The 15,783-nt window shown below is 43.3% G+C and overlaps 1 protein-coding gene across 3 annotated transcripts in view; it reads right to left on the bottom strand.

Moving 5' to 3' along the window:
• The window catches only part of SULF2 (sulfatase 2), a 448,960-nt gene that overhangs the window by 41,657 nt on the left and 391,520 nt on the right, over positions 1–15,783 (bottom strand). For all 3 annotated transcript variants that reach the window (XM_060230836.1, XM_060230837.1, XM_060230835.1), the window contains 3 exons: positions 11,362–11,490; positions 8,498–8,554; positions 5,302–5,431 (listed from right to left, as the gene is read on the bottom strand). In XM_060230836.1, coding sequence (XP_060086819.1) covers positions 5,302–5,431; positions 8,498–8,554; positions 11,362–11,490 — 316 coding nt within the window. The remainder of the gene's footprint in view (positions 1–5,301; positions 5,432–8,497; positions 8,555–11,361; positions 11,491–15,783) is intronic.

Genomic DNA, 15,783 nt, shown 5'->3' with positions numbered 1-15,783 from the left:
CCGGGTTACCTGATTGGCTGTACAAGTAACCATGGGCCAAGGGGGAGGCTCCAAAATGACAGTTGGGGAGAAGAATGGGAGAAATTACTGGGTGGAGGGGTGCTTAAGATTATTACATTTATCTAAAAGGGTGACAATAGATGGCCAAATGATTGCCTAGGTAACACCCCGTTTACACAAAGGAACTTGGCTCTGGCTAAAGATGGTCTTCCTCCTCTTCTGTGTTCTTCTTGCTAACAGTCTTTGTCCTGGGTTCCGTTGGACAAATGCTTGGGCAGTCTGGCAGGATCCACACCCGGATAAGCTTGATTGTTCTATGGGTGGGTAACATCTGTTGCATACGTGTGTTTCCCGCTGTGCTGAAATGGAGTCTTGGCACTGCTGGAAGATAGCTGGTATTAGCCTCCCAAAGTGGATTCTATGGTCAAGGCTGAAAACCGCATGGCCTGGATAGGTCCTAACGGCGCGCTTTCTTCCGCTCCAGGATAGAGATGGCGTTCGCCCGGACGCGACTGGAAACCATCCGTTCTCCTTGCTGGCGCTCTTCCAGGGATACGGAGCGCTGCTTTAGTGTTGTGGCTGCTTGCATTCATAAGTTCTTTCCAGTCTGGTAGACAAACCCATGTCTTTCTGGCAGATGTGTGAGAGCTCTCTTTCCAGGCACTCTGGCAACCAGACGGGTGACTACAATGTTCTGGAATTCAGGGGCATTTCCTTACACCCCAGGGTCATCTAGTCCAACCCCCTGCACAATGCAGGAACTTCACAAATACCTCCCCCTAAGTTCACAGGATCAGCATTGCTGTCAGATGGCTATCTATTTAAAAACCTCCAAGGAATGAGAACTTACCACCTCCCAAGGAAGCCTGTTCCACTGAGGAATCACTCTGGCCGTTTTCCCACTTACCTTACCCCGGAGCGACATCCCTCTTCACCGCGCTGCATCTGCGCGGATTTCGCACAAACTGCTGCGCAGCACCAGGAAGAGCCGCGTAGTCCCGGGGCTTTTGCGTCGCAAATGTAAACTGCTTTTTGGCGGTTTACATTTGTGACGCAAAAGTCCCGGGACTACGCGGCTCTTCCTGGTGCTGCGCAGCAGTTTGTGCGAAATCCGCGCAGATGCAGTGCAGTGAAGAGGGACGTCGCTCCAGAGTAAGGTAAGTGGGAAAACAGCCTCTGTCAGGTTCTTCCCAACGTTGTGCCAGAAACACTTCTGATTTAATTTCAACGCATTGGTTCCAGTCCAACCTTCTGGAGCCACAGAAAACAATTCTGCACCATCCTCTATATGACAGCCCTTCAAGTATTTGTCAAGGGTGATCATATCACCTCTCAGCCGCCTCCTCTCCAGGTTAAACATTCCCAGCTCCTTCAACCTTTCTTCATAGGACTTGGTCTCTAAACCCCTCACCATCTTCGTCACCCTCCTCTGGACCCATTCCAACTTGTCTATATCCTTCTTAAAATGTGGCAAAAGCAAACCACCTCTGCTTCTACTTGCCTCGGAAGCCCCTTGCTGGGTTTGCTGCAAGTCAGTCGCAACTTGGCAGCAGTTTACACACATACACAATCCACCACAAGCAGGTCCTTGGGAAGACAGCATAAAAATTTATTAAAATAAGAGATGTCTAAGACAGGCAAGACCTGCCATGTATCTTACACTGTACGGCTGTTGTGATCATGTACATAAAATATTCTTGAACCCTTGGGATACAAGAGCTGCAACAAGGCAATAAGGAAGGGCAGAAAACCCATCTTGATAATGTATCTTTCTTAGTTATTTCAAGGCCTCGTTCAAGATTTAAATGACTCGGTTTAGAATGCAAAACAAGTTCACTTCCAACAGCCTGCCAGACGACTGGACAGAGCACACAAACAAACCTGTATAGACTTTGCAAATGTCTTAAACGGAGTCCTTGTAGAACTGTTATGATGAGACCCTAGAATTTCTCAAAACACTCTACAGAGAAGAACTGTTACTTTAATTGGCTCTTGAAAGAGCTCACTAATATAGGACAGTGGACAGAAGTGGTTCAGTTTTCTCCAAGATGCTGCAGAACGTGCCAAAGAGCACTGAAAGCAAATGAGGTTATGAGAAACAGCTGAGCAGTAATCCTAATATATATGTATTTAATGAAGAACATGCCCATTTTAGATCCTTGACTGCAACTTCATAGCACTGATACGATATCATAGTTGTATAAAAATAACTTTGCAATCCAGGATCTAAGATTAGTATCAAAAATAATTAATGAGAATTGATAATAAATGATAAATAACCAACCTAAATAAATATTATTCAGTACTCATTTTTAAATTGCCTAAAATATGACAGGCACCAAGTTCTTCTTTCTTCATATAGTACAAGTATTCTTTGCTGGTATAAGGTATGACATAAAAGCAACACATTAATTCAAGAATATGCAAAACTCTTCATTTTCTACTTGATGACACACCATACAGGGGAACTAGACATGTTAATTTCTAATATTCCTGAAGGTATGGACAGAGGCTCCCTTTTAAAAAGAGCTTTAGAAAGCATAGTTCCTTTACTCTCCAAAGCCTGTATCAGATTCTAGCTTACTCCTGCATAAAATTCAAGGGTCTAGTGTTCTGTCTATAACACTCTGTAGCGTTTCGAACCTGGTAGCCTTGGACATCACTTCTCCATGCTAATAAAGATTGTCTGATATGCTCTTGCTAAACTTCTACAAAATTTCTGAAGTACATGTGGGAGCATGGTGTTGGAAAAGAAGGGGAAAGGATAAGGGGAAAGTGATCTGCCATCTGAATTATCGTATCTGGGCCACTGATTATACTCTAACCTGCACTATGAGCCCGCCTGTCTTTGTCATATAGTACTGTATTGTGTTTTAATTGTATTTTATTGATTTTATTGTATTTGACTGGTTTTATCTGGCTGTAATCCGCCCTGAGCCCGCTTGGGAAAGGACGGAATACAAATTTACCAAAATAAAAAAATAATTAAAGATAAAGGGAAAAACAGGACTGTGGATCTGCAGAATCCCTGGCAGAGAGAGAGAGGGAACTGTCTTAAGATGCCCAATATAGTTTTGATTCTAAAACTAAGCAGCCATATGCAGGAATTCCACATGTGTTTCTCTGAGTTCACTGGAGGAAGGAAAGAGTAACCCCTGTCTTTGAATTCCTTGCTTTTCATTTTCTCTACTCCTTATAGCTTTAGAAGTTAACAAAAGGATCCTGTCTTTCATTTGATCTGTGGGGTTCTTAGGGAACAGGATTAGGAAGGGCTCTTGAATCTCTGGAGAGCCGTTTCAGGGGATGCTGAAGCTGCACACAGCTGTGTATATTTTCATCCTATGCTGCCCCCCTTTTTAAGCTTAGCTGATTTTAGTGTCAAAACATTTCTGGGGTAATATACATGCAACTCTCGAGCATATGTAATTGCAGCCTGGGAATACACAATACCAGGCTTGATTGACCAGTGGTCTGAACCAGGATAATACAGTGCAATGTGTCCATATGCATGTATAAAAAAGGAAACTGTACAGTGGTGCATCTTTCTGATGCTGAACAAGGCAACCAAACAATGTGTGTCTTTAAAGAGCTATGATGCTGCACATTCAAAAAAGAAAGAAAGAAAAAGAAACACATATACAGCAATAATAGTTGAGCTATACATAGACAAGAGCAGTTTTGGCTCTCAGGCATAAACATACTTTCAGCAGTGTTACTTCTTGTACAGACAAAGCGACATGTATTGAAGACAGAGCAACATGTATTGCAGAAGTTAGAACTGGCTCTAATCAACTTGATTGTTACAGCTTCTCTTGATGTATTCCCATGCTAAAATGCTCAAATCATACTAAACTATCTTTCATTTTCAGTTTCTTTCTGCAACTTCCAAAAATCATTTCCCAAAAACAAATGTTCATATATGCTTTTAAAAAGAGATACCTGTGTACACATATTACTGTATTGGCCCAAGCTTTTAAAAACAACCTATGTTATTCCTGTATAGAAAAAAACTTGAATGTTAATTTAGTAGGATTTGAAAATTAAACTAAATGACATGATCCATCAGGGATCTTTTTTATGTTACAGGAAAAAACAGAAAACTGTCTGTTTCTTATTTGCCATCAAGTTCCTAATAAATTTTGTTGTCCTTCAGCTAAACGGATCTCACACAAAGCTGCCTTACAATGAATCAGACCACTGGTTGCTCAAAGTCAGTATTGTCTACTCAAACTGGCAGTGGCTCTCCAGGGCCTCAGGACAGAGGTCTTCCACATTACCTATTGCTTAGTCCTATTAACTGGGAAAGCTGGGGATTGAAACGTGGACCTTTTGCATGCAAAACAGAGGCTCCTCCAGTGAGCCACGGCCCCTCCCAAACAGGTTTACTAGTTTCAGGTGGAAAAGCAACAGCTAGGCAAAGCCAACCCCACTGTGGAAGCAGTAATAAGCTCGTCGGAAGTAGGAGAGGGATGTGGTATGCCTGCTCTGTCCCTATGCTGTTCACTACCATCCCCAGGCCCCCACCCACCCTGTTGTATCACTGAAAAAGCACTGATGATCTTGCTGGGCCCTGAAACCAACTCTTCCCAAAACAAAGGGACGAAGGGGAGGCAAATAAATGAACCTTAGCTCTGGTCACTTTGAAAGTGGTGTTTAGCTATCTGCTGCCAAGCTATCAATTCCCCTTTCAGTGGGAGCAAAGGAGGTTTTTCCTTTGCTCCCAGCTTAAAGGGGAATTCCCCAAGATCCCATGATATGAGAAGAGCGCCTGATATTGTGTGGAAATTTCCCCCCAAAGTGGGGGCACCCTGTGTTCCAGCTGGGTGGGGGGAATCCCTGTGTGAAAACCTTGTTTCATCCATAGTAACAAGCCTGAACAGCCTAGCCTAGCTTGAGCTTGCTACAGCTCAGAAGCTAAGCAGAATTGGCCATGTTTGTTTGTTTACGCATTTTCAATTTAATGTTAGAATTGTATTTTTAATTGTTTAATTTATTTTAATGTTCACTACATTGTAGACCCCGATTGGGTGGAAAGGTGGCATAAAATATTTTAGATAAATAAAATAGTTATTGGATGGGAGACCACCAAGGAAGACTCTGCAGTTGAAGGCAATGGTCAACAGCCTCTGCTTATCTCTTGCCTTGAAAACCCTGTAAGGGGCCACCGTATGTTGAATGCATCTTGTCAGCACTTAATCTTTATTGTTAACAAAGACCCAATCAGGATTTCCAAATTCTCTTAAACGGTATACCTATTATAAAGTTGCACAGGTGTATACTTGGAAATAAGAGGTTCCTCACCTGCCCGAGCTGTTCACATGCAGTCTGGTACTCTGCTCGCTGGCAAAGATCTTTCACCCGTTGATACTTGGGCAAGAAATTTTCTTCCTGAGCGTCCATTTTTTCATTTTCTCTCTTGTGCAATAGCTTCCTGAAAATGGAAAAAAAACAACCCAAACACATTTCAATCAACACTGTTCCAACACTAATTAGTGTGGGTATGTGACATATTTACACTCCCAGTTAGAAAAGGTGCAATCAGCACTACATCCTATGAAATGGCACTGTTTGTACTCTGCTGTCTGGTACAACAGACAGCAGAGTACTCTGTTTTCTTGTACAACATTAGTGCGTCATTAAAGACGTAAAAGCATTTTTTGAGAATGGTGCAGACAGACATGGGATTGAATCCCAGTATCTGGTCTTCAGTTATAGCCCGTTGTATTTCTGAAATGCCCAGACTACCATAATCTCATAAGACCTTGGAAATTAAGCAGGGTCGGCCCTGGGTAGTAGTTAGATGGGAGACCATCACTGAAGTCCAGGGTTCCTATGCAGAGGAAGGCAATGGCAAACCATATCTGTTCATTTCTTGCTTAGGAAAACCTACAGGGTCACCATAAGTAAGTTGTGACACGATGACACTTTTCACCACCATTCCTGAAATGCTGCCTCTACAATTTTGAGTGCTCCCTCCACACAGACACTGCTGGGCATGATATGGATGACTGCAGTGTTAGAGGCAGAATCAATGAAAATCTTTCCCTTCCTCTACTGACCAAAGTGTGCTGGCAGAAGGCAACCAGAGAAACTAACTCATGCTTCACTCACTTCTGGAGACTGTTTATTGTGATGTCTGCCTTTTTGAGAATTGAATTTGCAAATTACCTCCTGAAGAGTCAGTACTAAAAATCTGGCTACTTCTTGACAGAAGTCTTGTTCCTAGAATCCAGTTCCCACCCACCCGAACCCCTTGCGCAAGGCATAAAACATCGGAAAACATTTAGGTTAATAAATTCAGCATTAAACTTTTCAACCAAAGCATGAACTGCCAAGAAGAGAAAGAAAATTAGCAAATAGTATTTTAGGTTGTTGTAGAACCAAAGAGGTATCACGTGTAAAGGAAATGAGAGAAGTATTGTAGAAGGGAGAGGACATTTTTCTTGAGACTTCTCAAGAAAAGGGTCTTACAGGCCCTGCGGGATTTGTCGGCGTTCCGCAGGGCCTGTAAGACCGGCCTGTAAGACCGAACTGTTTAGACAGGCTTTTCTGGTTGACTGAAAATGGGCTGCCACCGGACATCCTACAGAAGCTGGTGGTCATAGTCAGAACCCAATACCGCCAGACTGGATTGAGATAGCGTAATAGTTTTAAACTGATAAATGTATTATGGTTTTATATGTTTTATGGAATTGATTGTTTTTATGATACTGTAAGCCGCCCTGAGTCCGCTTGCGGAGAGGGCGGGATATAAATGCAAAGTAATAAATAAATAAATAAATAAATAATCTTATGATTACTGCAGGTACAGGTAGGAGTCACTGTATCCTTTCATTATTTCATGAATTTAACCTAATCTTTCTTATACTGTCCAAAAGCCAACATATTAGATAGACTTTCTGAGTAAACGAATGAATGAATTGGGTGTTGTTGTTGCTGGGACTGTGAGAACTTTGTGGTACGAAACAAAATCTACACACAAACAATCCAAATTCTGTGCCAAGAAAAAGCTTAATTGTGCAACATGAATAAAGTATGAAAATTGAAATTTTTTGTGTAATGTCTCTCAATTTGAATAATTTATTGGGCCACTTAGGTGTGTTTTTTGAAAACTATTGTTTCATACTATTTATGCTGATATTAAAAATAATGGAGAAGGTTGCTGAGTATGGTTGCCAACTCCAGGCTGAGAAATGCCTCAAAATTTGGGAGCAGTGCCTGGTTGGGGGGGGGCAGGTTTTGAGCTAGAATTTATAGTATACCATAGAGCCTGGCATTTTCTCCAGGGCAACTGGCCTGGAGATCAGCTGGAATTAAAAGAAAAATCCAGGCCTCACCTGGAGGTTGGCAACCTTATTACAATCCATCTCTTCAGCTTCTCAGTTTCCAGCAGACCATGCTCACACAGTTAAGCATATAAGGCAAGGGAGGCCAAATTTCCTTAATGTAAGAGCTACACAGAATAAAGGTTAGATGTTTGAGAGCCACAGGAGTCATTCATGAAATAAGATACTTGAGAGTCATAAGACAGGAAGGCAGGCACCAAATAGATGGGGGGAGGGAAGAGAGGTGGAAAGAAAGCAACTTTAACTTTAAATACATTCTCCAAGCCGCCAGCTGGCTTAGCGTGAAGAAGTAATTTAAAGAGAAATACCTTCTCCAAGCTGCCTGACAGGGGTGGTGGGGGCTTCAAGAGCCACACAATATGTATGGAAGAGCCACATGTGGCTCCCGAGCCACAGTTTGGCCACCCTTTATATAAGGGCTAGAAAGTTGTTCTTTTCTTAATGTGATAGCTGAGATTGTCAGGAAGCTGAATTCTGTCTGCAGTGTGCTTTTCTTGCATATGCACAATGACAGATCCTCAGCATAGCATTGTGACATTACCATGAACGGATAAAATGGTTGGCTGTTCCATGAATTAGGCAAAAAGGTACCAGTTGACAGATCTGCCTATTTCATGAAACAATTACTTAAGGATGGAGCTGTGTGTGTGTTTGCTTGTTTTTTTAAACTATGTCTAGTTCTTATTATAGAGCCCTGTGGCGCAGAGTGGTAAAGCTGCAGTACTGCAGTTGGAGCCCTCTGCTCACGACCTGAGTTCAATCCCAGCAAAAGCTGGTTCAGGTAGCCGGCTCAAGGTTGACTCAGCCTTCCATCCTTCCGAGTTCGGTAAAGTGAGTATCCAGCTTGCTAGGGGGGAAAGTGTAGATGACCGGGGAAGGCAATGGCAAACCACCCCGTAAAAAGTCTGCCAAGAAAACGTTGTGAAAGCAACGTCACCCCAAAGTCAAAAACGACTGGTGCTTGCACAGGGGACTACTTTTACCTTTTTAGTTCTTATCGTACAGACACTCCAATGTTTTAAAGCAATTCCATAAACACAATACAAAGACATAGCAAACAGGGGCTATTGGTTTGGGCTGCACTTGCTTTGGCTATAACAATTCCGTGACCTCTTCCATTTGAAGGTCAGGGCTCTGTAAATAACACTTACCCTCTCTCCACCAAGAATGAGTCCCTCCAGACCTTCATCTTCTTTTTCAAATGGAACCTGGAAAAACAAGCTTAACATGAAAGTCGAACAAAGTACCGGGGCCCTGCCTCTGCAGAAACATCTTGGCTCCTCCCTTGAAGATGTGTGATTAGAGTGCACCTGGCAAGCAAATGTTGACAGACACAGTTACAAGATAATACAGGAGCTGTTTGTTCTCACCTGGGTAAAACCTATATAGTTTACACAGAATATAGTGGCAAATGATGCCGATGTATAGGACTGGTGGAGACGGAACAGTCAATCATGATAAGCGCTGGTCATGGCTTGTTGTCTTAGCTCTGATAAATATCACAAACACATTGCAAAACTATGTAGCACTTCACGGCAATGCTCCCTCTAAGCTGTGGAGGCTTGTGAGCAAAACTCGTATCTGGGAGATTCCCCACTCCTCCACATACACCTGCTGATGTGATCTTGGGTCAGCAGCCACAAGTTCTCTCAAAGCTGTTCTGCTCAAGAGCAGTTCTGGGAGAGCTCTCTCAGTCACACCTACCTCACAGGCAGTTCCCTCTAAGCTAGCTCACAGATTTTTAGCCTCCAGCTCACACATTTTTATCTTCGCTCAGAAAGGATGACCCCAGAGCACATTTATTCAGTAGCTCACAACTTTAATGCCAGTAGCTCGCAAAGTGAAAATTTTGCTCACAAGACTCTGCAGCTTAGAGGGAACATTGCTCACAAGGTGTCTGTTGAGGGGAGGGAAAAGGAAAGGAGATTGTAAGCAGCTCTGAGACTCCTTTGGGTAGTGAAGGGCAGGGTAAAAATCCAACCTCTTCTTCTCGGTTTAGAATACTAAGTGTACAGCCAACCACAGTTCCCCTGAGCTACATAATCCTAAACAGGACATCCCTAGAACTTGTAAATAATAAATATATGTATTTATGGAGGTGAGAACTCTGTTGATGGAAACTCAGGAGGAGGAGGAGTAGACTTGTTGGATTTATAACCTACCTTTTGCTTGGAGTCTCAGAGCAGCTTACAATCTCCTTCCCTTCCTCTCCCCACAACAGACAACCTGTGAAGGTAGGTGGGACTGAAAGAGCTCTCAGAGAACTGGTCTTGAGAGAACAGCTTTGAGAGAACTATGAATGATCCAAGATTACCCAGCTGGTTGCATATGGAGGTATGGGGAATCAAACCTAGTTCTCCAGATTAGTTTGCCAACCTTAAACACTACACCAAACTTGCTCTCTTTGCAACACATGAAGGAAGGAAGGAAGGAAGGAAGGAAGGAAGGAAGGAAGGAAGGAAGGAAGGAAGGAAGGAAGGAAGGAAGGAAGGAAGGATTTTGCTGAAAACCACAGGATAACAACAAACACTCTTACTACATATTGTTAACAGTGCTCTGCTCAGTTCCTTGTAGAAACGTGGATCCTCCACTCCTTCCACTGAGGATGTAAATACAATGTAACCCCCCTCCCCATTAGGCAAGGGAGGGGATCCTCTGCCTAAAACTTTGACTTCTACAAACATTCTGCCCACTGTAATGTATATCTTCTGTGAATTAGCTCAATCACTGTTCACGGATGCAGCAGAGGAATGACTACATGAGAAGGTGCTAACCAAAAAGACTGGTGCCTGGGGTGCTGAGTCTGTATGAGCGCCCTGTGCTCTGACCGCACCCCCCCCCCCAAACACACACGAAGCTGCTTTATTCTGAATCACGTCCATTAAGGCCAGGATTGTCTGTTCTAACTGGCAGCAGCTCTTCGGGGTCTCAGAGGTCTTTTACTGCCTGGTCCTTTTCATTGAAGATGTTTGGGATTGAGACTGGGACCTTCTGCATGCCAAACAGAGGCTCTTCCACTGAACCACAGCCCCTTCCCTCCAGCTGTGCTTGGGACGCTTGCAGGCCCTTCTGGGAAGTAACCAAATGCAGGGTTAAGCCATCTTACTGAGATACAGTAAGATAGTGTTGTTTCAAAATTGTGCACCTTTTCCTGCATTCTTTCCTGCCCTGGTATATATAGCTAATTTCAACTCCAAGGAAAATGGAGGATTCCATATGTGTCCTTTTCTTGAGTAATATGTTGGTTATGTGATTAGAGGAATATGTTTTAAAGTTGCCCTTTCGCTTGCTGTCATTTTGCTCCTGCTAATACTTGCTCCCCAAAAAGAAGTATTTCCATATTTCCAGTTTTCCAAGCATATCCGTGAATTGATTGGCTGAATACATATATGGCAGACACAGGAACAGAATCAGTTTGGGTTGTGTTACTATGGAACCTAGTGCAGTTGCTATCTATTCAGGGCTTTGTTTGTAGAAAAAGCCCAGCAGGAACTCATGTACATATTAGGCCACATCTCCTGACATCACCACTGTTTCACATAGGGCTCTTTTGTAGAAAAAGCCCAGCAGGGACTCATTGGCATTTTAGGTCACACCCCCTGATGATAAGCCAGCCGGAACTGCGTTCCTGTGCATTCCGGCTCGAAAAAAAGCCCTGTATATATTCAGTTGTTTGCAGGGCTTTTTTGTAGCAGGAATTCCTTTGTATATTAGGCCACACACCCCTGATGTAGCCAGTCCTCCTAGAGCTTAAAGTAGGCCCTGTACTAAGAGCCCTGTAAGCCTTTGGAGGATTGGCTACATCAGGGGTGTGTGGCCTAATATGCAAAATAATTCCTGCTACAAAAAAGCCCTGGTTGTCGGGAAGTGGGTCTTTTTTGGCATTTCTTCTGTTGAAGGACCACATGAAATTGAATAGCTATGGCAGTGTTATGACAGCATGACAACATTTGGGTCTTAGGATTGAGTTGCTTAGCTAGGAACATGTTGTGTTCAGTGTATTTTCCACACTTACCTATTAACTGGTCTTTCAGAATCCAGCAGTTTCAAAATGGATTTCCCATCCATGTCAGGTGGAATGTCCAGCCCCGCAATGTCTAGGATGGTAGGAGCCAAATCTATGTTCAATACAATGTGAGGATTCCTGAAATGGAAACACATATGCAGAGTCTTTATAAATGCCTTTTTATTTACAGCCTGTGGCTCCATAAATGATACAGTTAAACAAAATTAAATGGAAAAGCAACAGAAAGAGCTGTAAAGCATTTATTGAATGCGATTTAAAAGCAGCAGTAATCCCATAAAAGTAGCAAAAACCTGTTCAAAAATACTGTGTTGGATCCTGCAGACTGTGAGTGGCAGGAGTTTGCAGAATGGTTTTCTGCAGCACTCTACAAATTACTTAGAATTCACCCCCCCCCAAAAGAAAAGGACTGGGGACCTTCAGAAACAAAGTGGGATGTGGCAGAGGAATTGTATCAAAAGCTGAAATTACAGAATCACTCCTCCCATTTGCACGAGATCATTCCATGAACACAGCAAGTGCTTTTGCAAGGGGTGTGAGGGAAAGCAATTTCTGCCAGTTCCTCCCCCACACCATGTCACATTCCGGTCTGTTTCTGAGGGTCTCCTGACCCCCTTAAGGGCAGATCTCCAAGGAGTACAAAAGGCTGCAATGAGAACGGGGAGATGGAAGAGGTTGGTTTCATGAATGGCTTGAAAGATCCAACCCAGTAAAAATAGCAAGGATTAGGAATACATAAAATAGGTAACTAAATGCTTGGGTAAACAGAACCTCTGGAAGGGTAATCCCCAGCCCGTTCCGCAGCTGAAACTGAAAATCATCCCAGCATAATGTGGAGATTTATAAATAAAGCACAATTAATGTCAAAGTCGAATATGCAAATCTTTTTACTAGCTAAAGTCAGCCAGGTGAAATTAAATTTCTGGATGTGAAAAAAGAACATGACCGCAAAGCTCCTCTGCTGCCTTGAGAATTGAGGTGCATGCTGTCAACCGTAATCGTGTTTTACTGCAGAGACAACCTACTGCCATCTTATGCTCTGCTTTCTTCTGAAAACAGTGCAGAAATTAATATCTGTGCTCACTGCAATGAAGCTGTGCAAGTTAAGGAAGAAATGGGTCATCTGGTTTCTCTTGGGAATAGATTCAGAAGATAGCAGAACAGAAGGCTGAATGAGAGCACAGAGATGAAATCAGACAGGAGGAGACTTATCAGAACTGATGACAAGGAAAGTGCCAACAGGTTATCAGTGTTGCAGTTTAGAATTATACTGATAGGAAATGAAACAATCCATAATTTCCTACTGTCCTTTGAGGGCTTACATGTCCAAGACTGGAAGCTTTGTGCGTGTTTGTTCAATAGCCGTGCTTACCCAGCATTCAGGACAAATACTCTACTTTAGCTTCCTTTCACATTTTACAGGGAGGAACACTAAAACCACAAACCAAAGGCTTTGCAACTTGTGCCTCAAAAGTAAGTCATGAAAAAGCATTTCCCAAAAAAATTTAACCTTGGTTAAAAGTGTTAGATCCCAAACGAATTTCTACAAAGGCACCCCAGAGAATATGCTTATGATCCTAATCTTAGTAACTTCACATATCAACCATGTTTCTTTGTCAGTCTGTCTCTCTTTTCAGGGTGCTTCCATACATGAATAAAGCCTCAAGTTGCTTGTGCATAATCTTTTACTTGATGCACATGCAACCTACATGACTGGAACTACGATGTGACTTGATGGCACACTGGCAGATATATTGGCCTAACTGAGCCAATGGCATGATTGTCTGCCAGTCCATTTTGCTCTAGAGAACAAGCAGGGTGCAGTACTTACAATGCTGGCCTATGATCTGGGGGAAGCAGGTTCAAGTCCCTACTCTGGCATGAAGCTCATTAGGTGCCCTTGGGCCAGTCATTCTCTCTCAGCCCAACTCTCAGGTTGTTCTGAATATAAAATGGAACAGCAGAGAATGCCATCCTGAATTCCTCAGAGGAAAGGGAGCCGACCCCACCCCCCTTCAGCTAAATGTAATATACTAAGTAAATATTACTTTGTGTCTGCACTTCCTACCTCAGGCTATTTTAAGGAGAAAGTGCAGACCTTTTCAAGACTGTTGGGCACCTTTGGAACTTTGAGAGAGTGTGGTATCACACCACAACTCAAAATGGCTGCCTCTGGAAACAGAGCCAAATGAAACACATGCCTCCTCAGAAGAAGGAAACCCTGAGGCAATGGACCCACACACTAGCTAAGAAAAGTCCTGTTGCTTACCAGTTCACCTCATCCTCCAGTGCAGGGGTGGCCAAACTGTGCCTCGGGAGCCACATGTGGCTCTTTCACACATATTGTGAGGCTCTTGAAACTCTCACCACCCCATTGGCTGGCTTGGAGAAGGCATTTGTCTCTTTAAATCACTTCTCCAAGCCAGCTGGTGGTTTGGAGAATGCATTTAAAGTTAAAGTTGCTTTCTTTCCGGAGAGCCAGTTTGGTGTAGTGGTTAAGTGTGTGGACTCTTATCTGGGAGAACCGGGTTTGATTCCCCACTCCTCCACTTGCACCTGCTGGAATGGCCTTGGGTCAGCCATAGCTCTGGCAGAGGCTGTCCTTGAAAGGGCAGCTGCTGTGAGAGCCCTCTCCAGCCCCAACCACCTCACAGGGTGTCTGTTGTGGGGGAGGAAGGTAAAGGAGATTGTGAGCCGCTCTGAGACTCTTCGGAGTGGAGAGCGGGATATAAATCCAATATCTTCTTCTTCATCATCATCTTCTTCTTCTTCTTCTTTCCAACTCTCTCTCCATCCTCTCCATTTTCCTTCCTTCCTTCTTCTTGTGGCTCTCAAACATCTGATACTTATTTATGTGGCTCTTATGTTAAGCAACTTTGGCCACCTCTGCTCCAGTGGGAAATCTCTTCATTGGAATGAGATATCCAGGAACAAGCGCTGTCTTACAACGCCCCTCACCTTTCTAAAAAGTCTGGCAGGTGCCAAGGGAAGTACTGGTGGACACCATGGGTACCATGATGGGTAACTGAATGAGACCAATGATACTCACTCACTGGCACACTTGCTCTTTGACATGCCCCATGGCCTGCTGTTCTTCAATATGGCACCTGTCTCATGATTCAGGAAAGCAGAGGTGGCCCTTGCCCCAGTGGGGCTTCTTTGTCAGAAGCACAAGGAAGCTATAAGCCTCCCTGAGGGGCAGAAAATGAAGTAAGTGTGCAGTTGTGAGTGTGGATCTCTGCAAAATGTTGACTGGGTACCACTGAACCAGAAGATACACTAAAAGGTGTTGTGGCCACTTAAAACTATCAATCATGTATGTGATTCCCCCCCGCAACATTTCTGTAAAACTGCCCTATGTCCAGGCCACACAGCATTCCTACTCTTTGCTAGCTAATGATGCAGAACAGGGGCAAAGAAACACACAGCACTGCCACTGCCAAGTGTCATTTTCAGAAGCAGCCATGTGTTTTGTTCCATCTGAAGTTCTGTATTTACTTTGCCAATCATCACAATAAGTGGAGTCAAGTACAAAACTGAAGACTTGGAATTCATGGAATTTAATTGTGACGCCAACTGTCAGACTGAGAGCAGTCTTTGACCACTCTGGGAAGAAAGTCAATTAATAACAACTTGGCATTTAGATGGCATTTTAGGGTCCAAAGTGCTTCAAATGCATGATCTTCTTCCAATTCAGAACAAGCACTCTGCAACGGAGGTCCTTATAACTACCCCCATATTTCAGAATGGCTTGATGGAGAAAGAATGACTTGTTTAAGACCTCCTGGGGAGTTTATGACAAAATTCCAACTAGGGACTTCCAGATTTTGAGCTGTGTGCTACATCACTAATTATAGTGCTCACAAAAAACAAAAGAGAAAGCTGAAGACCTATGCCTAAAGAAAACCCCCCACAATTATATGGATCTTTGAGGGCAAGTGCACACTTGCCATAATTCACAGGGAGAAACTGCAGTGCAAAGAATAGTGCCATATGGTTTGTTTTTCTGCCTTTGTACCTATTTAGAGCTTAGAGACACAGCAAGGCAGCAGCATCCTAATTTGCAACAATGAATGAGGCCATTTGTGAATTACTGGATTTGAAAGCAAACAAACAATGACGAGAGCCGAGGATGATACATTTGTTCATTTGCTTGACAAGTGCAGCTTAATTTTAATTACTAGTTAATGCGGTGTAGCGTATCTGGGTAAAAGTAATGAACCTATGGTAATGAGGCCTCACTACAGCAATTGCTATTAAATCAGGGCTGATAAGTGGGGACAGTCAGCAATTAGTTTACATGAAAAATAGAAGGTGCAGATGGAGTGACGCAGGGTGCAACCAAAAAAGGGCAGAAAAACACAACCCTGCGCAAGAAGGGTGACCAGAGAGGTTGGAACAATGAAAAATAGA

This window comes from Heteronotia binoei, chromosome 2 (genome assembly GCF_032191835.1).
Source record: "Heteronotia binoei isolate CCM8104 ecotype False Entrance Well chromosome 2, APGP_CSIRO_Hbin_v1, whole genome shotgun sequence".
Taxonomy (NCBI): Eukaryota; Metazoa; Chordata; class Lepidosauria; order Squamata; family Gekkonidae; genus Heteronotia; species Heteronotia binoei.
Note: the sequence above shows the minus strand (reverse complement) of the source record. Positions and strands in the feature narration are given on the sequence as shown.